At 45.4% G+C, this 26,430-nt stretch overlaps 1 protein-coding gene across 1 annotated transcript in view; it reads right to left on the bottom strand.

Annotated features, from left to right (window-relative positions):
- Positions 1-4,982: 4,982 nt before the first annotated feature.
- The window catches only part of DALRD3 (DALR anticodon binding domain containing 3), a 40,620-nt gene continuing 19,172 nt past the window's right edge, over positions 4,983-26,430 (bottom strand). Inside the window, exons 6-13 of the mRNA XM_082265891.1 lie at positions 24,359-24,429; positions 21,625-21,683; positions 20,230-20,312; positions 16,550-16,673; positions 16,337-16,395; positions 14,918-15,031; positions 10,642-10,710; positions 4,983-5,151 (exon numbers count right to left, since the gene is read on the bottom strand). Coding sequence (XP_082122017.1) covers positions 5,032-5,151; positions 10,642-10,710; positions 14,918-15,031; positions 16,337-16,395; positions 16,550-16,673; positions 20,230-20,312; positions 21,625-21,683; positions 24,359-24,429 — 699 coding nt within the window. The 3' untranslated portion in view covers positions 4,983-5,031. The remainder of the gene's footprint in view (positions 5,152-10,641; positions 10,711-14,917; positions 15,032-16,336; positions 16,396-16,549; positions 16,674-20,229; positions 20,313-21,624; positions 21,684-24,358; positions 24,430-26,430) is intronic.

The following is a 26,430-nucleotide window of genomic DNA, read 5'->3' as shown; positions in this document are numbered from 1 at the left end:
GGATGAAAAAATTTGATTTTTTTTTTTATGGAAATGTTATATAGCAGAATGTGAAAAAATATTGTTTTTTTTCTCCTGAATTGTAGCTCATTTTTTGTTTATAGCGCAAACAAAAAAAAAAAAAATTTGCACAGGTGATCAAATACCACCAAAAGAAAGCTCTTGTGGGAAAAAAAGGACATCAATTTTATTTTGGTACAGCGTCGCATGACCGCGCAATTTTCCGTTAAAGTAACGCAGTCCTGAATTGCAAAAAATGGCCTGGTCATTAAGAGGGCAAATCCTTCTGGTCCAGAACTGGTTAAATAACAAACATGTTATACTTCCCCCCTCTGAGCAGTGGGTTTTGCACAGAGCAGCCCGGGTTCCTCCTCTTCTCGGGTCCCTCTTCGCTGCTCCTAGCCCCTCCCTCCTGCCAAGTGCCCCCACAGCAAGCAGCTTGCTATGGGGGCACCCGAGCTAAGCTGCAGCTCTGTGTACCAATTCAGACATGGAGCAGCCATTCGGCCCCTCCCCTCTCTCTCTCCTGATTGGCTAACTGACTTTGACAGCAGTGGGAGCCAACGGCACCACTGCCGTTTCTCAGCCAATCAGGAAGTAGAGTCCCGGACAGCTGAGGGACTCATGGACGTCGCTGGATAGAGAGGGAACTCAGGTAAGTATTAGGGGGGATGAAGGGGGCTGTTGCACACAGAAGGCTTTTTATATCCTAATGCAAAGAATGCAATAAGATAAAAAACCTTCTGACTTTACAACTCCTTTAAGGATTTTTTTTTTGTTTAATGCATTCTCTGCATTAAGGTAAAAAACCTTCTGTGTCCTGGATTCTCTCTCCCCCCCCCCCCCTCCTTATACTTACCCAAGCCCGATCTCGAACCAGTGCTCTGCACAAGAGCAGCGGCCCTCCCTGCTATCTCCCTCCTCGCAGGGCAGATTGATAGCAGTGGCAGCCACTGGCTCCTGCTTCTGTCAACCAAATTTAATGACAAGGGAGCAGGGGGCAGGGCAAAGCCCCACTATCTTTGTCTATGGACGCAGGCAGCAGAGCTCCGGAGCGAGTCCGCATGAGTACCCCTAAGCAAGCGGCTTGCTGGGGGGTACTCGACAGGCAGGAGGTGCGCTGTGCAAAACCATTACACAGAGCAGGGTAAGTATATTATGTTTATTATTTAAAGAAAAAAAAATTGAATCACTTTAAAGCCTAACTTCAGTTTTTTGTCACTTTAAAATAGTTTATTTGGACCAAGCTGGTCAAAATTAACTATTTCCATCACTAATGGATGTGCCCCTTGTCAGAGATGTATAAACTGTATATAGCATCAGCTGCACACAGTATACAGTGCTTTGTTCTGGCAGCAGTATGGGGACTTCCCGCCTCGTTCCTACAACAGAATTGAGTCTGGCTGAACATTACAATAAATACAAGGCCTTCTTTGAATCACTGAGGTGGAGTGGCAGGTGGATGACATTATGATCTCCACCTCATCCAATCAGAGGAAGCCTTGTAGTCATTCATAAAATACAAAGCCCCCTCTGAATGGCTGAACACAGTGTTGTATACTGAGGCTACATACAGTTCATACAGCGCTCATAGCTGGCACATCGGTTAGTGAAAGTAAAAGTTGGTATGGAATGGCTTGTTCCAAACACACTATTTTAAAGTGACAGAAAGCTGGAATTAGGCTTTAAAGAGGATCTATCATTATAATTTTTAATTACCAGTTCTGCCCCCTATGGGACGAAGTGTGTGTAGTACTTTATCCCATGTTTTTAACTGCTTTTTTTTTTAATCCTAGATATGAAGCCCCCACCATTCTTGCTGTGTCAATCTGACAACAGCTATGAAGGAGACGGCCGATTCATAACTGCTGCTTGTTTTAGCCGTGACCACCTTCCCAAAACAAGAAATGGCAAGAGGACTACAGAGGGAGGGGGACCTGTCCGCCTCTGCATTCCTCTTGCCATTGCTTGCCTTGGACACATGGAATATGTCACCTGAACACGATATATAATCAATAATATGTATATAACTTGGTTATCTCACTGTCCTCCCTTGCAAGTTAACATTTGCTGAAATTGTATAGGAAGGACATACTTTAATAAATTAAGGACATTTATTTCTTTATACAATTTATTTTGTTAAAACTTTAATGACAAAAATAACAAAACATGTTCATAAATAACAACTTCAAAATGAAAGAATTTATTCTTAGACTGGAAATAAGGTGAATCTATGGCTGACACACAAAGGTGGTCAGTCCAAGACTGCACTAGCCAAGAGGAACACAGCTTGTATACTCATGAGGATCAGTGCCCCAATGGACAGGGGGTGCTCTGTGCTTCTTACCTCCAAAACACTGCCTGATCCTCATGAACTGATAAGGCTGAACATACAGTATCTCACAAAAGTGAGTACACCCCTCACATTTTTGTAAATATTTTATTATATCTTTTCATGTGACCACACTGAATAAATTATACTTTGCTACAGTAAAGTTGTGAGTGTACAGCTTGTATAACAATGTAAATTTGCTGTCCCTTCAAAATAAATCAACACACAGCCATTAATGTCTAAACCGCTGGCAACAAAAATGTAGTACACCCCCTAAGTGAAAATGTCCAAATTGGGCCCAATTAGCCATTTTCCCTCCCCGGTGTCATGTGACTTGTTAGTGTTACAAGGTCTCAGGTGTGAATGGGGAGCAGGTGTGTTAAATTTGGTGTTATCGCTCTCACTCTCTCATATTGGTCACTGGAAGTTCAAAATGGCAACTCATGGCAAAGAACTCTCTGAGGATCTGAAAAAAAAGAATTATTGCTCTACATAAAGACGGCTTAGGCTATAAGAAGATTGACAAGACCCTGAAACTGAGCTGCAGCACGGTGGCCAAGACCATACAGTGGTTTAACAGGACAGGTTCCACTCAGAACAGGCCTCACCATGGTTGACCAAAGAAGTTGAGTGCACGTGCTCAACGTCATATCCAGAGGTTGTTTTTGGGAAATAGACATACGACTGCTGCCAGCATTGCTTCAGAGGTTGAAGGGGTGTGTGTGTGTGTGTGTGTGTGTGGGGGGGGGGGGGGGTCAGCCTGTCAGTGCTCAGACCATACGCCACACACTGCATTAAATTGGTCTGCATGTCTGTCATCCCAGAAGGAAGCCTTTTCTAAAGATGATGCACAAGAAAGCCCACAAGCAGTTTGCTAAAGACAAGCAGACTAAGGACATGGATTACTTGAACTATGTCCTGTGGTCTGATGAGACCAAGATAAACATTTTTGGTTAAGATGGTGTCAAGCATGTGTGGCAGCAACCAGGTGAGGAGTACAAAGACAAGTGTGTCTTGCCCACAGTCAAGCATAGTGGTGTAGTGGTGGGAGTGTCATGGTCTGCAGCACTGGGGAGCTACAGTTCATTAAGGGAATCATCAATGCCAACATGTACGGTGACATACTGAAGCAGAGCATGATCCCCTCCCTTCGGAGACTGTGCCGCAGAGCAGTATTCCAACATGATAACAACCCCAAACAAACCTCCAAGACGACCACTGTCTTGCTAAAGAAGCTGAGGGTAAAGGTGATGGACTGGCCAAGCATGTCTCCAGGCCTAAACCCTATTGAGCATCTTTGGGGCATCCTCAAACGGAAGGTGGAGGAGCGCAAGGTCTCTAACACCAACCAGCTCTGTGATGTCGTCATGGAGGAGTAGAAGAGGATGCCAGTGGCAACCTGTGAAGCTCTGGTGAACTCCATGCACAAGAGAGTTAAGGCAGTGCTGGAAAATAATGGTGGCCACACAAAATATTGACACTTTGGGCCCAATTTGGACATTTCCACTTATGGGTGTACTCACTTTTGTTGCCAATGGTTTAGACATTAATGGCTGTGTGTTGAGTTATTTTGAGGGGACAGCAAATATACACTGTTATATAAGCTGTACACTCACTACTTTACATTGTAGCAAAGTGTCATTTCTTCAGTGTTGTCACATGAAAAGATAGAATAAAATATTTACAAAAATGTGAAGGGTGTACTCACTTTTGTGAGATACTGTAGTTCAGGTCAGTTTAAAGGAAACTAGTACTAAGAAACACAGAGGCTGCCACTGCTGACTTCTTTCTGAAAATGCTACCTACCTAGCTGTCGCTGCCTCAATATGCTTCATACAACTGACCTCGAACAAGCAAACCAAGGGGCTTGTGAATGAACTATGAGAGTGCTCGTCAGTGCCGTTGCAGATAATTCACCGGCAACCAGATAGTACTTGTAGTTCATTCATTCACATTTAAACTGCAAATAAATGATGCAATCGTGTGGGTGGAGCCCTGCGTGGCCACGCTCTTTTCAAAAAAGTGACAGTGGCTAAAAGACAGTGTGCAGGGAGAAGATGCCCCGCCTGCTGTCACACTGAAAGAGATTGGTGGAACAGATGGCTTGAGCTGGAAAATCATGCATAAGATGCCGCTCAGACCGACCCAGTGCTTGCAAAATGTGTGGCCTATGGCCATGCCTCTGATGCGTTTTGCCCCACCCATTGGGGCTTGGTCAGGCCCCGATGGGCAGGGTGAAATGCGTTTAAGCATGGCTTGGAGTAGTGCTGGCTGAGGCCACACATTTTGCAAACACCGGTTCCATGAGTACCCCCAGGGAGACACTAGAGCCTTGGCTTTGAGTAGCGCTTTAAGCTTTTACATGATGACAAGGCGCTAGAACATGTTACATGTTTCACCCTAAATAGGGGTGGAACGTGTAACATGTTCCAAAAGGTGAACTTATCCTTTAAGCAATGGCAGCCTAAGCTTCTGCCTCTGGTTATCCACAAACACGCTCATTTCTTCCAGTTTCTTCTTTGGTTTCCCTCGACACGCCACTCCGATATCTCAGTGCATAAAATCCTCTTAACACCCAATGCAGTGTATGGTTATTTGTAACTTATTGTGCATTTTCTGCAGCAGCTCAGACAACCTCTCAGCTCCCCTTTTAGAAATGTCTTTACCATGCCAGATATGGACTTTTGTTCTCACAACACTTATATCTGGGCTGGAGGTTGTATATGGAATGTAGACAAAGCAGAATACAGCAAACTTCTAATGGCGTTCATCAGCTGCAGGCGAGCAAACATCAAACCGAACAGGTGAGGCAACGGCTCCTGGAAGAGGAACAAAAGCCCAAGAACACAGCGTCATTTTGGTGGGGGAGAAAAAAAAAAATCACAATGGTACTTAAAGTAGAACTATAAGCAAAACATTTTTTTCATTTTGGATAGAGTACGGGAGGGTTATAACCCCTGTTTTTTCCCATTGTGGAGATTTCCCTTCACTTCCTGTCTCACAGCCAAACAGGAAGTGAGAGGAAATCCCTGCAAATTAAAAGGAATATTTTGGGGACTCCCAGGTCACCAGAACTACCACTTTTTAAAACCCTAATCCGGCCACACCTGGAGTATTCTGTCCAGTTCTGATCGCCAATCCTCAGAAGGGACGTGCTGGAACTGGAGAGAGTCCATAGAAGGGAAAATAAACTAATTAAAGGATTGGAGGACCTTAATTACAAGAAGCGATTACAAGCGCTTCATTTATTCTCCTTGGAGAGGAGACGCCTGAGAGGGGACATGATAGCGATTTACAAATACCTCAACGGTGATCCTAGCATAGGAAAAAAAAAATTTAATCTCAAGGAGTGCATGAGGACACATGGTCACACATTGAGATTAGAGAAGAGGCGGTTTAACCTTAAGTTGTGTAAGGGGTTCTTCACTGTAAGGGGGGTGAGAATGTGGAACTCTCTTCCACAATTGGTGGTAGCTGTAGGGAGTATGGCTACTTTTAAAAGACTCTTGGATGTGCATCTCACAGATCACAACATTCAGGGTTATGGTAAATGATCAAGCCACTGACACAAACACACCTGTACAGGTTGACCTGGATGGACTGTTGTCTTTATTCAACCTCAACTACTATGTAACTAGGGTCCCCGTGGAAGATTATCCCTCTATTACTTTTCTGGGGACAACCAAAAGTTTGGCATTTTCTTTTAATTTCACTTTCAATGATAATGGTAAATAGGACACATAGAGAGGGGAACTCTCCCTAATAGGGGCACAGACAGCAATAAAAACTGACAGGTGTTCTAATCTTAAAAAAAACTTAAAAAAAACATAAAAACCATTTCTCTACATTCATTGAAAGACACAGCTCTTTGGGATTCTTGAATCTTTGGGTTATACTGCCCCCTACAGGAGTAGGAGACTAGGCAAAAAAAAAGAGCTTGACTATGCCTATGGGCAGTCCCTGGTGGTATACCCCCCCTCTCTACTATAGGTCCTCAGTTTTGTAACAAGCCGTGTCAGAAGTATCACAACTCCACAGAGGGGTGGGTACGGTGCCCGTCAATGAACGCAAAGAAATGGATTTTAGGGCAAGTCACAAATCCTGTTTTCTCTTTCGTTTATTGGCGGACACAGCTCTTCAGGATTCTTGAACCATTGGGACGTCCCAAACATGAAGGGTGGGACAACAAAAAATCCCAAACCTAAACAATAGCCAACCAGGTAACAGGAGCTCAAAAAAAAACAAAAAACGACTAGAGCCCACCTGAACAATATACCCCCAAAGAGGAAACAGACCCTCTAAACAGCAGCCTGCAAAACTTTGCGGCTAAAGGAAGCATCCGCAGATACCAACACATCCACTTTGTAGAATTTTGTGAAAATGTGCACCATTGACGAAGTGGCCGCCTTGAAAACCTGCGCCACTGACGCCTGATGACGGAAGGTCCAGGAGGCACTAAGCAGAGTGTGCCGTGACAGGCAAAGGAGGAATCTGACCCTTGATTGAATAGGCCTGAGTTACCGTCTGTCTGATCCATCTTGAAATGGTCACAGAAGAAGCGGACATCCCTTTTCTTGGCCCACCCCTGAGCACAAACAGTGAGTCTGACCTACGAAAAGACTTTGTAGCTGCAAGATACACCCGAATCACTCGAACCACATCCAGGGCATGTAACGTAACGTAACTTCCTTAGGATATATGGGCCACAGGGAAGGCAACACTCTCTTCCTTCAAATAAAAATCAGAGACTACTTTAGGAAGGAACGACGGACATGGGCGAAGAACCACCCTATCTTTGTGGACCACCAAGTAAGGAGTATGATGGCAAGATAATGCCACCAGTTCCGACACCCTGCGAGCAAAAGTGATAGCAACCAAAAAAAGCCACCTTCTGACACATTGTAAGCAGGTAAATCTCCCGAATATTTTCAAAGGGAGGCTTCTGGAAAACTGAAAGCACCAAATTCAGATCCCAAGGCAGCAGAGGAGACCGCAGCGGTGGAGTCAGATGTCAAACCCCTTGAATAAAAGGTAGGCACCAGGGAGTGCGTCGCTGAAAGAAGACAGCCAAGGCCGATACCGGACACTTGACCAATTTCTGTTCAACCCTTCGTTGAAGAAAGGTCAAACACACCACGAAATGTACGCTTTCCACATACCTGGGTAAATCTTCCTAGGAGGTAGACTTCCTAGCTTTCAGCACCGGGGCCACTAGAATGACCGGAATTCCTTCTGCCTCTATTCTGCGCAAGATCCTTGGCAGAAGCTTGAGAGGAAGGAAAGCGTTGATCAGACAATATTGGCCCTGAGGGGCCACCAGAGCATCTTTGGCGTCCGCCAGAGGATCCCGAGACCTTGCCACAAACCTCAGAGCTTTTCTATGGAGCCGGGATGCCAACAGATTCGGGGCCCCCACAGCAGGTAGGATCCCCCAGCCCATAGGCTGGTCACTGGCAGCACACCCCCCCCCCTCCCCCCACCATACAGTACCATACCCCAGCCCCATCCAAGACCACCATGTTACCCCAAATGGAGTAGAGGTGGGGGGACTAGATAACCCACAGGGACCACCAGAATGCAGGGGGGTCTGATGGGAACCCAAGGGTCCAACTGCTCCAAAACCCTCCAGGGGGAGAAGGGGGACAGTTACTCACTGTACCAGAAACCAGACAGGCACTGCTCCAGACAGAGCCTCCTCGCCATCGAAATGAGGGGGCTGTTGGTCAGGAGGAAAGCTGTGACTCAGACCAAGACCCGGTCATATGCAACCTCGCAAGGCGATAAACTCGCAGGCTAGCCCCCGTCCAGTGAGGCTATGTCGCAGCCGACCTAGCACAGAGCTGTGGTCTGCACATGCTCGCTGGCCAGACTGGGGTGACCACTGGATCTAGATTATCCAGCCTGTTGAACAGTCCGCCAGTTGACTGTAGACTTTGCAGGAAAAAACCAGGAGGAAAAAAGCCATTTAAAAATAAAAAAATTGCCAGGACCAGAGATCCCAGCAAGAAACAAGGTCCTTACTCCTGCCTTGGCAGAAAAAAACCGAGGACCTATAGCAGAGAGGGGGAGTATACCACCAGGGACTGCCCATAGGCATAGTCAAGTTCTTTTTTCTGCCTAGTGTCCTACTCCTGTAGGGGGCAGTATAACCCAATGGTTCAAGAATCCTGAAGAGCTGTGCCCATCAATGAACGAAAAAGAAAAGCAGTTTTACTTGCCTTATCACTCGCTCCTCTGGCAGCCACTCCTCTCCTCTTCCCTCTGTCACTCCTGGGTTATGAGCAGGCCCTTGGCATCCTCACTTACAATGAAGGACTGCTGGTCCTGCATTGTACATGACAGCATCACACTACGTCTGAACGGAGCGCCAAAAGAAAAGAGGCTTTGAAGGACTGGGCACATGGAGAGAAGGAAGCCTGCAAGAGTGAGGGATAAGGTACAGGTATATGTGCTTTTTAATGATATCCTAGACCAGGGGTCTCCAAACTTTATAAACAAAGGGCCAGCTTACTGTCCTTCAGTTTTTAGGGGGGCCAGACCATGGCCAGTGGGAGTAGGAAATGTCCTGGCATCAGTGGGAGTAAACAATGTCCTATCTTTGGTATTAGGGGAATTATCTGTGCCCTATCGTTGGTGTCAGCGGGAGGAATAGTTTCTCATCTTTGGTGTTAGTGGGAGGAATAGTTCCCCCTCATTGGTGTCAGTGGGAAAAATAGTGCCCCATTGTTAGTGTCAGGGCACAAATTATTGCCTCATTGGTGGTGTCAGTGGGAGGAATAGTTCCCCATCATTGTTTGTATCAGTGGGAGGAATAGTGCCCCATCATTGTTGGTATCAGTGAGAGGAATAGTGCCCATCATTGGTATCAGTGGGGGGAATAGTTCCCCATCATTGTTAGTATCAGTGGGAGGAATAGTGCCCCATCATTGGTATCCGTGGGGGGAATAGTGCCCCATCATTGGTATCCGTGGGGGGGAATAGTGCCCCATAATTGGTATCAGTGGGGGGAATAGTGCCCCATCATTGGTATCCGCGGGAGGAATAGTGCCCCATCATTGTTGGTATCAGTGAGAGGAATAGTGCCCCATCATTGGTATCAGTGGGGGGAATAGTGCCCCATCATTGGTATCAGTGGGGAGAATAGTTCCCCATCATTGTTGGTATAAGTGGGAGGAATAGTGCCCCATCATTGGTATCTGTGGGGGGAATATTGCCCCATCATTGGTATCCGTGGGGGGGAATAGTGCCCCATCATTGGTATCAGTGGGGGGAATAGTGCCCCATCATTGGTATCAGTGGGGGGAATAGTTCCCCATCATTGGTATCAGTGGGGGGAATAGTGCCCCATCATTGGTATCCATGGGGGGAATAGTGCCCCATCATTGGTATCAGTGGGGGGAATAGTTCCCCATCATTGGTATCAGTGGGGGGAATAGTGCCCCATCACTGGAATCAGTGGGAGGAATAGTGCCCCATCATTGGTATCAGTGGGAGGAATAGTGCCCCATCACTGGAATCAGTGGGAGGAATAGTGTACCCTCATTGGTATCAGTGGGGGGGAATAGTGTCAGGGCACAAATTATTGCCCCATTGTTGGTGTCAGTGGGAGGAATAGTGCCCCATCATTGGTGTCAGTAGGAGGAATAGTGCCCCATCATTGGTGTCAGTGGGAGGAATAGTGCCCCATCATTGGTGTCAGTGGGAGGAATAGTGCCCCATCGTCAGTGGGAGGAATATTGGGGTGGGGTGGGGCACTGGAAGGTAATTTTTAAATGATTTGAATCATGTTTAAACCAAAAATTGAATATAATGCAATTTACCAGTCCTTAGATGTGGTGGCTGCATTCGATTTCATTTTTCAAGTTTTTAAAACATTTTCACTTGGTGATCCTGCCATTAACATAATTTCTGTTCTAGAGTGACAACGCTCACCCACTCACACCAATAGATAAATTGGAGTTGTCATCCTAGGCTCATCTCCTGATAAGCATTACTAAACTTCCTCTCCACTTCTCATCTTGATTACAGATTGAGATTGTTCTTTAGTAGTTCACAGAAGCTAGCTAGGAAAATCAGGAAACATTTTTTTTTTTATAGATTAGTTTGGTGCACAGGAAGTTATAGCTACACAAGAATTCTGTCGGGATCAACAGGTTATTTTCTGTACTTGCTGAAAGTGTTCTTAGCTTCAAAAGCAAAAAAACAAATACAGCCAACCACATCTAAGAACCAGTTAGCTGCATTATCTTACATTTTTGTTTTCGGGTTTAGATATCCTTAAAGAGATTCACTTATTGAGCGCCACTTACCCCCAGGATATGCACTCTGTTATAGTAGCAGCTGAAGTCCATACTGAGATTGACAAGGAATTTGCATATCTAGAACCAAACAAATATTCATATTAGAGAAGAAACCTGGTCCAATTTAAATCAGGTCTAAGCCCCACCACAAAAATATCATAGAAGCTTTAACATGTTAATGTAATTTCAAACATTGTTTTCAATATTTTAAATATTTTATTAAAGAATGATCCTTCCAGGAGGGTCCTTGTTCAGGCATTTCCTGTTAAGGGGTGACAACTCTCTTTTAATTGTGCTTTTACGTTGTCACTCTGTCACACTTGCCTCTGGTTGAAACTACGAGTGACTGTCTTATACTGACCCGCCGGCTTCAGTACGATACGAGTCACTGACCTGGGTTGTGTATACAGTCAAAGTGAAGTTCTAACTCCTGATTACATACTCAAGTTTTAATATTTTTTTAATTAAATTTCTTTACGTACATAACAAATAAAAATATGACATTACAAAACAAAAGCATCAATTTATACAAGACCATAACATTTTGGTGTCTCCAGCATATATATTACCCTTCAACTATTTTTCTTTCCGTTTCTCCTTTCTTTTTCTTCCTTTTTCCCTTTTCCACCCAATCTCTCCACATACCCCCACCCCCCCCCCAAAAAAATGGGGGGGGGGCTTTTACAACAAGCCCCGCCCACCTACTACCTTAAAAACCGGTGCTCAATTTATGCGTTAGTGATTAAATTAGGGGGTGTATCTCAGGGTAGAAACCATGGTTATCCACCCAGATCCACCCTAAGTAATGTGAACAAAAACCTTAAACATTTGTAAATTATATACTTCATTCATACTACACTTAAAGTGGAGTTCCACCCTAAATTTATACTTACCTCCATCTTCTCGCTCCGGGTCACCTGAAAAACAAATGGATAATCGTAATTTTTTTTTTTTTTACTTACCTCGTATAGAAGAAAATACACTTACCTTACTTCCTTCTTCCTCCCCTCGGCGGCCATGGCGAATCGTCACTTCCTGGCATGCAATGATTCCTGGGAGCTGAACGTCATCGCTCCCAGGAATCAATGTGCCTGCACCGGCCCCGACGTCAGTTCCGGTGCAGGCGCCATCATACCTTGCAAAACCGCTTCTGGGCATGCCCAGAAGCTGTGCAGGGATGACGCTGCGACACCAGAAGTGACGGCGGGGCCGGTGCAGTGCATCGTGGGACCGAAGAAGAAGGAAGAGGACACAGAAGAGGATCTCGCTGGCTTCAAGCTGCCCACACCTGAGATGGCAGCGCTGGAGAATACATTTTCAAGGTAAGTATTTCTTCTAAAAGGTAAGTGCAACCCGGGACAGCTCAGAGGCTAGCCATTGTGGAATGCACTAGCCCTGACTGTCCCGGGTGTATTTTTATTAAAAAAAAGGTTCACTGGGTGGAACTCCGCTTTAAGGACCGGGCCTATATCTGACACTTGTTGTTTACAAGCTAAAATCAGTTTTTGTTTGCTAGAAAACTACTTAGAACCCCCAAACATTATATATTTTTTTTAGCAGAGACCCTAGAGATCGTTGCAATATTTTTTATCACACCGTATTTGCGCAGCGGTCTTCCAAACGCAATTTTTTGGAAAAAATTAATTTTTTAAATTAAAAAATAAGAAAACTGTAAAGTTAGCCCCATTTTTTTCTATAATGTGAAAGATAATGTTACACTAAGTAAATAGATACCCAACATGTCATGCTTCAAAATTGCGCACGCTCGTGGAATGGCGACAAACATTTGTACTTAAAAATCCCCATAGGCGACATTTTAAAAATTTCTACAGGTTACCAGCTTAGAGTTACAGAGGAGGTCTAGGGCTCAAATTATTATTTCTCTCGCTCTAACAATCGTGGCAATACCTCACATGTGTGGTTTGAACATATGTGGGCAGGACTTGCGTATGCGTTCTCTTCTGCGCGCAAGCTAACGGGGACAGGGCGCTTTCATTTTTTTCTTCCTATTTATTATTTTTACACAGTTTAAAAAAAAAAAAAAGACATTTTTGATCATTTTTATTCCTATTACAAGGAATGTAAACATCCTTTGTAGTAGAAATAAGCATGACAGGACCTCTTCATTGTGAGATCTGGGGTCAAAAATACCTCACATCTCACATCTACACTAACAAAGACAAAAAAAAAAAAGAGTCATTTTTTTTTCATGCTGAAAAAAAAATTGGCTCTTTAAACCGGTTGCTAGGAGACGGCGTTTGACGTCGCTCTGGTTCTGAAAGACCATGGAGTCGAGTGGCGGCCATCTTGCCCTCACTTGACTTCCTGTCTGTGAGGAGCGCGGACCGGATCTTTTTCTGTGAGGAGCGCGGGTCAGGTAAGCAGGGAAAACGACCAGGAAGCGGCGGGAGGGGGGGGGCACCTCTTCTGCCGCACCGTAGAGGTGATCCCGTGGCGAATCCACTGCTGGGACCACCCTTATCTGAAAGAGGACCGCCCACCGTTTCGAAAAATACCAGGGTTATGGCAGCTATCTGCTGCCATAACCCCGGTATTTAACACCAAAGTACCGACGTAAATCAAAGGCGGGCGGTCAGTAAGTGGTTAAGGGTATAAATATATATACCAACTAATTGGTTAAACTCAGCTCCTGATTACATACTTGATCAGTTACTCAGAAAACACAAAAGTTAGGGGGTCAACCAAACAAAAAAGCATACATTTAAATAAACAGTGAAAAGGAAAATATCAACATCTAACAATGCAGTTCAAAAAGTATGCCCCCATCTGAGCAAATCTTGAATAGCATGGGTTTTAAAACAAGCAGCCCATAATAATTATATTTTTCTGGGTTTTGCTACTCCATCCACTGCCTTTTAAAGCGATATTAAAACCAAAAGCAAACATTCATCAAATTGCAGCTTACCAATTCTTAGATGTGGTCACTGCTTTAGCTTTCTTTCTTTTATTTTCACCTGCAGATCTTGCCAGTAAGTGTTGGTTCACATTGAAGCGGCATGACTTCGGGGGCGACCTGTGAAGTCGTGTGCACCGCTGTGCACCGCGACTTCAGCGCGACTTGCACAGACTTCATATAATGAACGTCTATGCAAGTCACTCCAAGGTCCCCCCAAAGTAGTACAGGACCCTTTTTCTAAGTCGGAGCGACTTGTGTCGCTCCTATTAGAACGGGTCCTGTAGCAGTCAATGGACAGCGACGGACCGCGACTTGTCAGGCTGACAAGTCGCGGTAGTGTGAATGGAGTCTAAAGCCCCGTACACACGTACTGATTGTCGGCCGTAAATATTCGGCTGACGACCGATCGGCCGATTGTTGGCTTGTTAGTATGATGTTTCCGACAGCCGACAGCGCATTTTCGGCCAAACAGAATCTGTCGTGCAAGCATTAAAATTTTTGTTGGCCAACACCAGAACGGCCGATTGTTCGCCAATCAGTACAGATTTCGGCCGACAGACAGCAGATTTGCAAGACTGGGCATGCTCAGAAAAGAAAAAAGACAAGGAAAGTTAACCATCACATGACATCACTTCTGCAGTCGGCTGTTGTTGGCCGACAAAATTCGTGTGCAGTCTTTTGCAGTTTTCAACAGACACGACACCCCTGGACAAAAGACGGCCGATCGTTCGGCCGACGATCGGTACGTGTGTACGGGGCTTTAGTCTGTTGTTTTTCAACAGAACAACAAGCTCTCCTGCAGATGTAGTAAACAAAGGGTTCAGACAAACCATTTCCTACTGACCAGGGGTGCGTACAATGATCAGCTTTAATTTAGGTAAAACCTTTATCCCAAAAAGAAAAAAAACGCTGCTGTAACTGATTATAAAGTATGAGCTGGAGTTTAGCTTCAGTATGTTAGTGTATCTAAATCTGCTATATCTAAACATTCCCCCAGACTGACCATGCTGCTGTCCAAAGGTGCCCTCTGTGCTCCTTCACACACAGTGTTACTGGCCAGATCACCAGGTGAAAACAGAGGAAACAAATCCTAAAAAAAGGAAAACTAATGCAGCCACCACATCTAATGATTGATAAGCTGCAATATATTACATTTTTGATGGTTGGTTCAGCTTTTAAGAATTTATCATTGCTTACTTTATCTACCTTTGTAAGATAAAATGTGAAGAACGTGCAAATCTATCCAGTCTCCGTTATGTCTGCGTGGAGAGTTCAGGGGAGAATGAGGTCATGACCTGCAGAGGTATCAGGACACGGGATCCTCCCTCTCACCTGCACACAATGAACCCTTCCCCTGAGATCTCTTACCGCTTCGGTGCTGGCTGTGACCCGGATGCCTGGGGACGTCAGTGAGATCTGTGCCGCCTCGTTTAGGACCTCTGGGAACATTAGGATGTAATTAAAGAGCAGGAGCCATTCTCCCTGTGTGACAAAACAGAAGACGTGAACGACATATGTGTTCTCCTTAATAAGGGACCATCAAATAAAGAAAGTGGTAGCTATATATAGAGACTGTTCATGCAGTTTCTAAGTAAAGCCACTAGATGGTGATAGAGGCAGCCACATTCAAAGCATGGCAAAGCCACTGCACTATACAGTATTGTAAATTAAAGTAGAAGTTCACCCTAACACTAAAATCTCTAAATCTACTTGCATCCACGATCTAAGACTAACCTATCTAGCCCTGTAAGAAATCGCTATATATACCTTTTTTGAAGCTGCTCCGCCGGGTCCGTTTTCGGCCGTGTCCTCTGCAGTGCTTTCGTCGCTGGAGACCGGACGGGAGCGGCTTAAAAAAAGGTATATATAGCGATTTCTTCTTTACAGGGCTAGATAGGTTAGACTTAGATCTTGGATGCCTGTAAATGTAGAGATTTTAGTGTACGGGTGGACTTCTACTTTAACCGCTTGCTGACCTTAAACCGCACATACTACGGCAGGCTGGCTCGGCTGCGTGAATCGACGTATGGGTATGTCCATTCGCGGGATCGGTGCTGGGGGGGCTCGCCCCCCACTAGGCAGTGGGCATGCCGATCCACGGGACAGGCGGCCGCGATTGCCGCCAGGAACCCGCGATTTAGTGTTCGGGTGGACTTCTACTTCTTCCATTTCAATATTATCGCTTGCACAGTGCTCCTTGGGATGTTTAAAGCTTGGGAAATCTTTTTGTATCCAAATCCGGCTTTAAACTTCTCCACAACAGTATCTCGGACCTGCCTGGTGTGTTCCTTGTTCTTCATGATGCTCTCTGCGCTTTAAACGGACCTCTGAGACTATCACAGTGCAGGTGCATTTATACGGAGACTTGATTACACACAGGGGGATTCTAATTATCATCATTAGTCATTTAGGTCAACATTGGATCATTCAGAGATCCTCACCGAACTTCTGGAGAGAGTTTGCTGCACTGAAAGTAAAGGGGCTGAATAATTTTGCACGCCCAATTTTTTCAGTTTTTTATTTGTTAAAAAAGTTTGAAATATCCCATAAATTTCGTTCCACTTCATGATTGTGTCCCACTTGTTGTTGATTCTTCACAAAAAATTACAGCTTTATATCTTTATGTTTGAAGCCTGAAATGTGGCAAAAGGTCGAAAAGTTCAAGGGGGCCGAATACTTTCGCAATGCACTGTAAGTATATCATGTTTTTTTATTTTAGGAAAAAAAACATTTACATTAACAATGGCTTTTAAAGCCTTGCCAGGGATGAAATCTCCACATCCTTACCTCCTCGCTCAGGCTGGAATAGTTGAAATCAGCAGCTGGAGGAAATTTTGGATACAGTCCTGAAAAAGGGAGGAGACGATGAAGTGACCACTCCCACGTTACCCTCTGCCCCCTAGTACTCCTACATTACCCCACCCCTTGCCACTCCCACACAATCTCCCACCCTTTTACTGCTGACCCATCTGTCCGCATGTAACCCCCTGGACTCTGTACCTTGGCTCACGGCATTGTTGTAGCTGTCAAACAGCGTGGAGAGCCGGGCACAGTTATACATCACAAATGCCCCACTTTTTGTTCCTTTTGTTGTAATGTTTGCTTCCTCCAAATTCAGGTTTACCTGGATGTATATTAAAACAAAAAGATTTTTAATTGGAACAGACGATAAGATCAGGCTTTATAACATGACATGTGTGTAGCACAGTAACGCCTTCTTAGAAAAGAAGGTATTCCCATCCCATGCCTTATTCCATCACATCTACCAAAAATTAGAGGATTATTCCTCATTTCAGGATAGTGGGAGAGGCCATGTAAATCATTACTTTACATGCCATTGGCTGGATGCACATCAAGAACTGCTGATGTATAATGCAAATATAACCTATTACAGAGCAATTTATTCCAAACTGAATACAGCGGGTTTTTTTGAATCCATGGTGGAGCAAAAACCTAAAACAGAAAAACCATTAGATGAGCAAAACATGTGCATGTGAAACACACACTACAAGTGCACTTCAGGGGTAGCACCTCTCCCTGATCCCCCGGGGCACAAGGCTCCTGAAAGGAACATAGGGTACCACTGGTCCGCCTAGCCAGAAGGCCTGGCAGACCTTGTTTTCTAGATCAGCCAAAGCAGACCATCGAATACTAGATCGAGGGACTCTCCCGAAGAGAGACCCCCTACCAGGGTCAGAGGAGGAAGGAGCCTGAGGGCCACACATCCTCCCCCTAGACGTCATTGTAAGCCCGAGGACTCACACCTAAAATGGAAAAACCATTAAGTTAACAAAAAACTTGCATGTGAAACACACACACTAAAAAGTGAACTTAAGGGTGTGCTTTACTCCCGGAAGGGGTAGGACCTCTCCCTGATCCCCCGGGGCACAAGGCTCCTGAAAGGGACATAACGACTGGTCCGCCTAGATGGAAGACCTGGCCGACCTCGTTCTTCTAGATCAGCCAAAGCTGACCATCGAATACTAGGTCGGGGGACTATCCCAAAGAGAGACCCCTACCAGGGTCAGAGGAGGAAGGAGCCTGAGGGCCACACATCCTCCCCCTAGACGTCAGGGTAAGTCAGAGGACTCGCACCTAAAATGGAAAAACCATTAAGTTAACAAAAAACGTGCATGTGAAACACACACACGAAAACGTGCACTTATGGGTGTGCTTTACTCCACTCCTGGAAAGGGTTGGGCCTCTCCCTGATCCCCCGGGGCACAAGGCTCCTGAAAGGGACATAACGACTGGTCCGCCTAGCCAGAAGGCCTGACCGATCTCGTTCTTCTAGATCAGCCAAAGCTGACCATCGAATACTAGGTTGAGGGACTCTCCCGAAGAGAGACCCCATACCAGGGTCAGAGGAGGAAGGAGCCTGAGCGCCACACATCCTCCCCCTAGACGTCAGGGCAAGCTCGAGGACTCACACCCTCCATCCTAGTGTGAGGAAAAAAAAAAACACACACACACACACAAAAGTGAAATAGTGACAAACAGCACAGAAAAAATAAATAAATAAATAAGTGGCCATGAAATGTGCACTGGCCGGGCCCTGAGGCCTAGAAGAAAACAATTTCCCCGGACTTAGTCAAAAGGCCCAGCGCAGAAAAAGTGTTTGGAGCTGTGACCATATGCCGGTTCACACTGTGGGGTCCCACAACCAAGTGTTACTAAAAGAACCCCTAGGGCGACCAATCCCAGGGGGCACAGACACCACTGCAAACAAAAAACAAAGGGCGCACCGGCCTAGCCCATTATCCTCAATATTGGCTTTATTAAATTGAAAAAAGTATCTACTCACAAACAATGGTTGTAAAACAGCATATCTAATCCAAACATCAGGAACAATCTGTGTCAGTATCCACTGTCCTCAACGGATGATGCCTGACGCGTTTCAAGGCTTAGACCCTTCTTCAGTGCGCCCTGTTTTTTATTTGTTTGCAGTACCTTCAGATTACCCTGGTCTTTTAGGGCAGCAAGACTTCAGCCATTTGGGATGCCAAGTATGAGTTCTGTGGAATGAGTGAACAGGAGGCTCTGGTTCTGAGCGCAGGAGTAAGGTGCTACAGCATCGCAATTTGGTTTTGGGGCACAGACAACACTGACTCTCTGCCTTCCCAGCCCATGGCCAGAAAAGGCAGATTCACACAAATCAGGAGGAACTGGGCCCATCCAGTTTTCACGGGGGAAATATTTTAGTACCCCAACTGTCTGCGGGCGCCCCGGTTTCTGTTCCAGCCAGTACTAGCTTTCAGAGACCCCATCACTCCAGCAGGGATGCTATATAGCTAGCCACATCCAAGTTGAAACTACAGCATAACACCCATACTGGTCACTGATAAGAACAGATACTACACTTGATCTCAGCCAAAAGGCCGAGAAGCGATGCAGCTGTTTCAGACTTTTTGGCCATCATCAGTGCAGCGTATAGGAACCCTGGTTTCTATAGAGTAGGGTTTGGGACCAACTAGACAGCATAACCATACAGAATATGGTGAGAAAGAACTAAGAGGTCTTTACTATGCCATGCACTGATAACTTTTTGATTCCTTTAGTTCAGGGGTGGTCTAAATGCAGCCCTCTAGCTGTTGGTGAACTACATGTCCCATTAGGCATTGCAAGATTGATAGCCACAAGCATGGCTCCCAGAGGCAGAGACATGATGGGACTTGGTAGTTCCTCAAGAACTGGAGGGCCACAGTTTGCCCACCCCTGCGTTTAATCCCTTCTCACAATAATATGGATGGCCAATCCGAGACCCCTTGGTTTAAGCATATCTTCCCAGCTACCTTTGACTTGCATCTTCCAAAACTCCAAATGGACTATGGGTACCCAAAAATCAACACCCCCCCCCCTTTCCATCCCTTTCTCCTCTTGCTTACCTACTCTCCCACGATCTTTCTACTCTTTACTCTACTCCTCATCCCTCCCCTCTCTTCTATCTCACTTACATGACTTCTCTGTCTCTTCACAAGACCGGGTCAATAACAACGAGGTCTATATTATGCTACATTAGCTTGTTACCAACAATCTTTTAAGCAGTACTAAAGTCTAAATGTTTTCTTTTAATGCATTCTCTGCATTAAGGTAAAAAAAAAACAACCCCACTGCCTGTCTTACCATTCTCCCTTCACCCCGAAACACTTACCTGACACTATGCATCATCTCTAGCATCGCTCCCCCCACTTCCTGGTTTCACATGAGAAGTTGAGGGCAGCGGCCATAGGCTTCTGCTGTGATCAGTGAAACTCCTGTGAGGAGGCGTGGGACCCAAAAGGAGTGTGCATGCATAGACACCTCCTTAGCACCTGGCTTCCTTTCGGAGGTACCCGAAGGAGGGGAGAGCCTACAGCACAACCTGGGACTGCAAGAAGAGGAGGAAAGTGACATTTCTGTGCAATACCATTGCACAGAGCAGGTAATGATTACCTAATTTTTTATTTATTTTGACTTTAATGTTACTTTAGGCAATCATTACATATTATTTGTATGCTGCAGTGAATGTCATTTTGATCGACCTATATCTTACCTACCTGTTTTCTACTTTTCATTCTTTATGACCAACCTTTGTAATACTCATCCATGAAATTTGTATTCTATATACATTGTAAAACCCCCCAAAAAAAATAATAAAAAAGCATGAGTAAATCTCACGGCGAGCTGACTTTTTTTTATACCTGTGTATGATGAGGTGTTGCCATCAATTCAAATTTGATTGCAGCTGAGGTAAGAGAGTTAATAATTTCATCCCAGCTGTCACCTGTATACAGGACAGATTAATGACACACCAGCAGCCAATATGTAAACAGAACAGACAAATCATCAGATATCAGCAGCCAATATGTATAGAGAACAGGCCAATCATCAGACAGTGACAGCCAATCGGTATACAGAAGAGATCAATTAGGTACCGACAGCCAATATGTATAAAGAATAGGGGTGCACCGATCCGACTTTTTTTGTCCCGATACCGATATCTGGCATTGTGTATCTGCCGATACCGGTACCGATCCGGAACTACACACATAAAGCATGCGGCTGCAGTACAGAGCAAAGCCGCTGCTTCATGTGTATGGCTCCTCCATTCACAGGTGGAGTGCATCAGATATCACTCCGCCTGTGAGCCCGGACAATACAGGAAGTAGCGGCTCCCATCCCATACTACTACTACACCAAGTAAGGGATGGCTGAGCCGGGAGTCAGCAAAACCGCATCGGCCCGTGGATCGGTTAATTTTACCGATCCCGATCCAGCTATTGTGGCAGTATCGGCGCCGATATCCGATTTGAATATCGGATCGGTGCATCCCTAATACAGAATAGACCAATTATCAGACATCAGCAGCCAATATGTATACAGGACAAACCAATTAGGCACCAGAAGCCAAAACAGTTTCTAAAGCCAGCCATAGATAGAGATTTGATCCATCAATGGACAGGCTGGTTGTACTGAAGCTGATCCATCAATTGACTTTAGTACTACCAGCTCGTCAGATTTTTTGCATGCAATTACTGCCAGCAGCTATAGCGGCTAGCAGTGAGCAGAACACAATACTTCTGTGGGAGGGATCCCCCTATATCCCCCTACCCTATAGGGAATCAAGCAATATTCATTTCTGCAACCCATGCTTGGGTCTATGGCTTTCTTTAGTGATGTCATTGGTGAAGATTTACTAAAACTGGAGCACTTAGAATCTGGTACAGCTGTGCATGGTAGCCAATCAGCTTCTAACTTCAGGTTGTTCAATTAAGCTTTGACAATAAAACCTGGAAGCTGATTGGTTTCTTTGCAGAACTGCACCAGATTTAGCACTCTCTAGTTTTAGTAAATCAACTCCATTGGCTTCTTTACGAACAGGCCAACTACCAGATCAGAGGTTGTAAAACTGACATCCCATTGGGAAATGAAGACAAAACAATGCTAAACATCGGGGCTGTACTGCATATCTTTTACCTAGTAAAAAACACTAGACTGGAGTTTCATATGAGACAACAATTATTTAGCTTTTATAACTACAATTCTCAACATGCCATGACATGACTTTGTATTAAATAACAGAAAAGTAGTATAACCTTGTACACAGTCCCCGTACTTCATGACGGAAGCTTTATGCATCTGGGACTTCCGCAAGCTGTGGAAAAAGTAAAATAAGTTATGTTTGCCAGGCCTGATATGTTCAAGCTGAACTCCAAGGAACAGCTAATTACACAGATTAAATACATATAATGGAGCCGTCTTATGCAGCAAAGAATTTGTATTTCTGTCCATTCAGGGCTAAGATTTACATACTCCTGCCACACAGTACAACCAGCCTGGAGACCTGATATTTCTCTGCTGCTGGTAAACAACACAGCTAGACAAGCCCCAGCCCCCCAAGCCTGTGATTTGACAGCGAAGGAGCAGCACAATACTGATAAGGCCATCTCTTTGCTCGATCTTCCTGTAAGTATATGTGAAAGCAGGACCACGGATTAGCCCCAGTACCCATCCCTTGTTTTCCCAGTCTGAGTCTTTCTGAACAGAGGACTAGGAGAACTTTAAAAAAAACCTTAAAAATCAAGTTAAATTCAAATAGAAGACCTGAGACTGGTGCTAGGTGCCACCATCTTGGATGTGATGTCAGAAGCACAAGCAAATACAGCGCTGTCAACTCAAGTCACACCCTATAGCAGTGGTTGCTAAAGGGGGCCTCAAATGTGGCCCCTGACATCACCAAAGGGCCGCACATAATGTTCAATATATGTAATGCTGGAGAGGATTGTCAGAAACTAACAGAGGAAACTAATGAGGGTCAGAGAGTGAGGACAGGATACATTGTTGGCTGGGGATATGCTGCAGAAGACCATACAAAACTGGGAACACCTTACATGAGGCTAGTAGAGATCAATGCTATCACCCTAGTCAATGTTCCTACTACAGACTGTCCGAGGGCCGCCCATCATATACCAAAGTGACACCCGCGGCCCTCGGGCTATAGGTTGGTTGCCAGCACCCTATAGTATTCCACTTCACTCCTTCCTCAGCAGTTATATAAAAGGTTATGCAGGGAGGTGAGAGTAATCAGATACGTCCAGAAGAGGGGAGATGATGTGCAAGGAGGGGCTGTGCTATATTTTCTATAGTAGTCTATTTCCGAGCATTAAAGAGGTTGTAAACCCTCTCTTATAACTTGTACCCATAGGTAAGCCTATAATAAGGCTTATCTATATGTACTGTAAATATCTCCTAAGCTTGCACTGTTTAGGAGATGTTTACTTTTAATGCAGCCGATGACGTCATCGGCGCATGTGCACTGAAGGAACTTCCACTCGTGCCGTTTCTTCAGAGCCCTCTGCCGTGAACAACGGCTCCCACGTGCAAGCGCGGAAGTGATGTCATTGCGCCCCTGGCCAATCAGATGGCCGGAGGACGCGAACCAGGAAGCAGTACGGCCGAACATATCGGTCGTGTCACCGCTGAGGAGGCGGCACTGCAGGGGCTTCGTTCTAAAGTAAGTATTTCATAATGAGCTAGTATGCGATGCATACTAGCTAATTATGCCTTTGTCCTACGGGTTTTTTTTTTTTTGGGGGGGGTTTACAACCTCTTTAACCACTTGCCAACCGCCGCACGACTCTATACTGCGGCAGTCAGCCCCCTCCAGGCAAAGTGACGTAGGGGTACGTCGCTGGCCCACGTCGCTCCCGCCCCCGCTCGTTCACTAACATCCCCGCACGTGTGACCGGCGGCTCCGATGTCCGCTGGCCACTTGCGATCTCCCTCAGGAGAGGGAGAAAGACAGACGGCTGATGTAAACAGCCGTCTGTCATTCTCCCTTAGATCATGACAGAGGCTATGCGATCCTGCTATGTAGGATCGTATGTCTCTGTGATAATCTAACAAGCCACGCCCTCTGACAGTTATAATCACGCCCCTAGGGACACACTTAACCCCTTGATCATCAATAAAGTTAACCCCTTCCCTGCCAGTGTCATTTTTACAGTAACAGTGCATATTTATAGCACTGATTACTGTAGTAATGTCACTGGTACTCCCAAAAGTGTCAAAAATGTCAGTCAGGGGTCCGATCTGTCACCACAATGTTGCAGTCCTGCAAAAAAAAAATCGCAGATCGCTGACATTACTAATTAAATCAAATCAAAATACGCTTATTGCGATTTTTTTTACCAAAAATATGTAGCAGAAAACAAATTGGCCTAAAATGTTCAAAAAATTTGATTTTAACATTCTTTTTTTTGAGAATTTACATATAAAAAAAATTGAAAAATATTGTTATTTTTTTCAAAATTGTTGCTCTTTTTTTGTTTATAGTGCAAAAAATAAAAATCGCACAGGTGATCAAATACCACCAAAAGAAAGCTCTATTTGTGGGAAAAAAAGGACGTCAATTTAATTTGGGTACAGCGTCGCACGACCGCGCAATTGTCCGTTAAAGTCACACAGTGCCGAATCGTAAAATAGGGCCTGGTCTTTGAGCAGCCAAATCCTCCGGGGCTTAAGTGGTTAAGGAGGCACAATGTAAATCATTAAAAATTGTTTATAGAAAGAAAACCTGCTGCAGACAGGCATTTAAAATACTTGATTTTTCTGTGCTCTTACCTGAATATTTTTTTTATGTTGGTGACAGGGTCTCTTGAAATATTTAACCTAAACTCCAGCCATAATTGACTGAAATATTTGTTAAAAATCCCAGAGCTATGTATAATCCGAGGCTATAATAGACCTCATCATAGCAGAGAACTGACTTTATATGTACAATGCACCAATGACAGACAACACGCACTTAGCTCTGAAAAAATAACTTACTGAAAGTACTGAGCACAGCTGACCGGGGACTGCGGACTGAGGACGGTCACTGGTCCACAAATAAGATGCTTCTGGATAGAAAATAAAACATTTTACAAACTCAGCCTTATAGGTAAATATACATGCAGTCTGTGCCAGTTCTGGCTTCATTCACTGTCAGGACTCCATCACAACCCCTACAGGTCTGGAGCCTAAGGGCCCCACCACTGAAAAGTCAATGGGACGTGTCCACGTCACCAAGACAAGGACCCCTGAAGATCGTCCTACCTTCTCTGCAGTCCAGAAGATAGTAGACTTGGGACCCGTGTTTTACATGACTACGGATTTAGGTAAGAAAAGGGGCTTTTAGATTTTTTTTTTAAAACGAATATGATGATTAGTTAAAGGAGATCTATGGGGTTTATAAAAAAAAAAAAAACACACTCACTTCTGTGCTGCAGCGTAAATCTGATGCTACAGCTGTCTCTAGTCAGCTCTATGCCCAAGAACTGAGCGATCACATGACCGCTGATCGCTCAGGTCTTCTGCTCTCCACTCTGCCCTTTCAGCACTCATTGGAGCGCCAGGCTGGAGAGGGGCGGGCACAGCTGGCTTTGACTCTCGGTCACGTGCTGAGAGCTGGAGCCAGCTGTCAGACACTGTGTGGTTCCTGCCAATTTGGTCGGGATCCTTCCAGAGCCTCGAGTCAGTCTGTGAGGTCAGCTGACAGTGGGCTTTAGCCAACTATTGGCCGATTCTGGGTCACAGGAGAGCAAAAGTAAGTATACTCTTGTGACCCACTAGAGAAGTATGATCAAAGAAGCTTTAGCTATACTTCTCTTTATGGTGTACTGGTACCAGAAGAACACATTTAAGGCTGAACTCAAAGAATTCAGCCACTTTGTAAACCATGCAGGCATACTATGAGATAAGTCCGAGGAGGTGCATGTCACCTTCTGGACTCATCTCTTTTATTTACAGTACATTTAACAGTTTTATGGAGCTCTGGGAGGATAGCTATTGCTACACAGAAGCTCTGCCTTCCCCTGCTTTCTGCAGCCCATTCACAGGAGCCTTTGTGAAGGAGTTCACATATTACAAAGTACTCTGTGATTGGGCAGGAGGTGGCGAGGGGTGGGCGCAGCAGCTGCAGAGGAGGCAAGGGGTGGGCACAGCAGCTGCAGAGGAGGCAAGGGGTGGGCACAGCAGCTACAGAGGAGGAGAGGCGTGGGCAAAGCAGCCGCAGAGGGGGAGAGGGGTGGGCACAGCAGCTATAGAGGTGGCGAGGGGTTGGCACAGCAGCTACAGAGGAGGAGCGGGGTGGGCACAGCAGCTACAGAGAAGGAGAGGGGTGGGCACAGCAGCTACAGAGGAGGAGAGGGGTGGGCACAGCAGCTACAGAGGAGGAGAGGGGTGGGCACAGCAGCTACAGAGGGGGAGAGGGGTGGGCACAGCAGCTGCTTGTGACTCTGCAGCTGAAGGAGCTGAGACTAGAAGAGGTCCAGTGTTGGAGCTCTGGAAATGTAGCGATAGCTATCCTTCTGGAGCCCCACAAAACTGTCAGATGTAAATAAAAGAATTATGTCCAGGAGGTGGCATGCCCCTAGTTGGACTTAAAGCCAAAGCTTTTTTGACTGTACATCTTCTATGGATCACAGGAGTGCAGTTTGTTCTGCACTCCTGAGACCCATTTTTAGCAGAGAGCGGTCTGAAGTCCTCTCTCTGCTGACGTCACAGATGTTGGTCCAGGCACCCAGTCATCAGAGTCGGGACCTGCCAGGTGCCTGGACCGACACCCGGCTCAGACTCTCAACGAGCCGCCGAGAGCCTGAGCTGGCCGCTCCCCGCCCCTCCACATCCCAGTGCTCCAATAAGTGAGGAGGGGGCAGAGCGGAGAGCTGCTGACTGACAGTCAGCAGCTCTCTGCTCGGGGAGCTGTCAGAACCGAGCGATCGGCGGTGTATATAAACTAAAAAACAAAAATGTTACATATTTCATCTTAGTACTCCTTGGGTGTTGTGGCTGCATTAGTTTAATATCTCACATTTTTTTCTCTTTATTTCCACCAAGCGATCTTGCAAGTAACACACTTC

This window comes from Pelophylax lessonae (genome assembly GCF_965119305.1).
Source record: "Pelophylax lessonae genome assembly, chromosome: 8".
NCBI classification, from domain to species: domain Eukaryota; kingdom Metazoa; phylum Chordata; class Amphibia; order Anura; family Ranidae; genus Pelophylax; species Pelophylax lessonae.
This window is presented reverse-complemented; position numbering and strand designations above follow the sequence as displayed.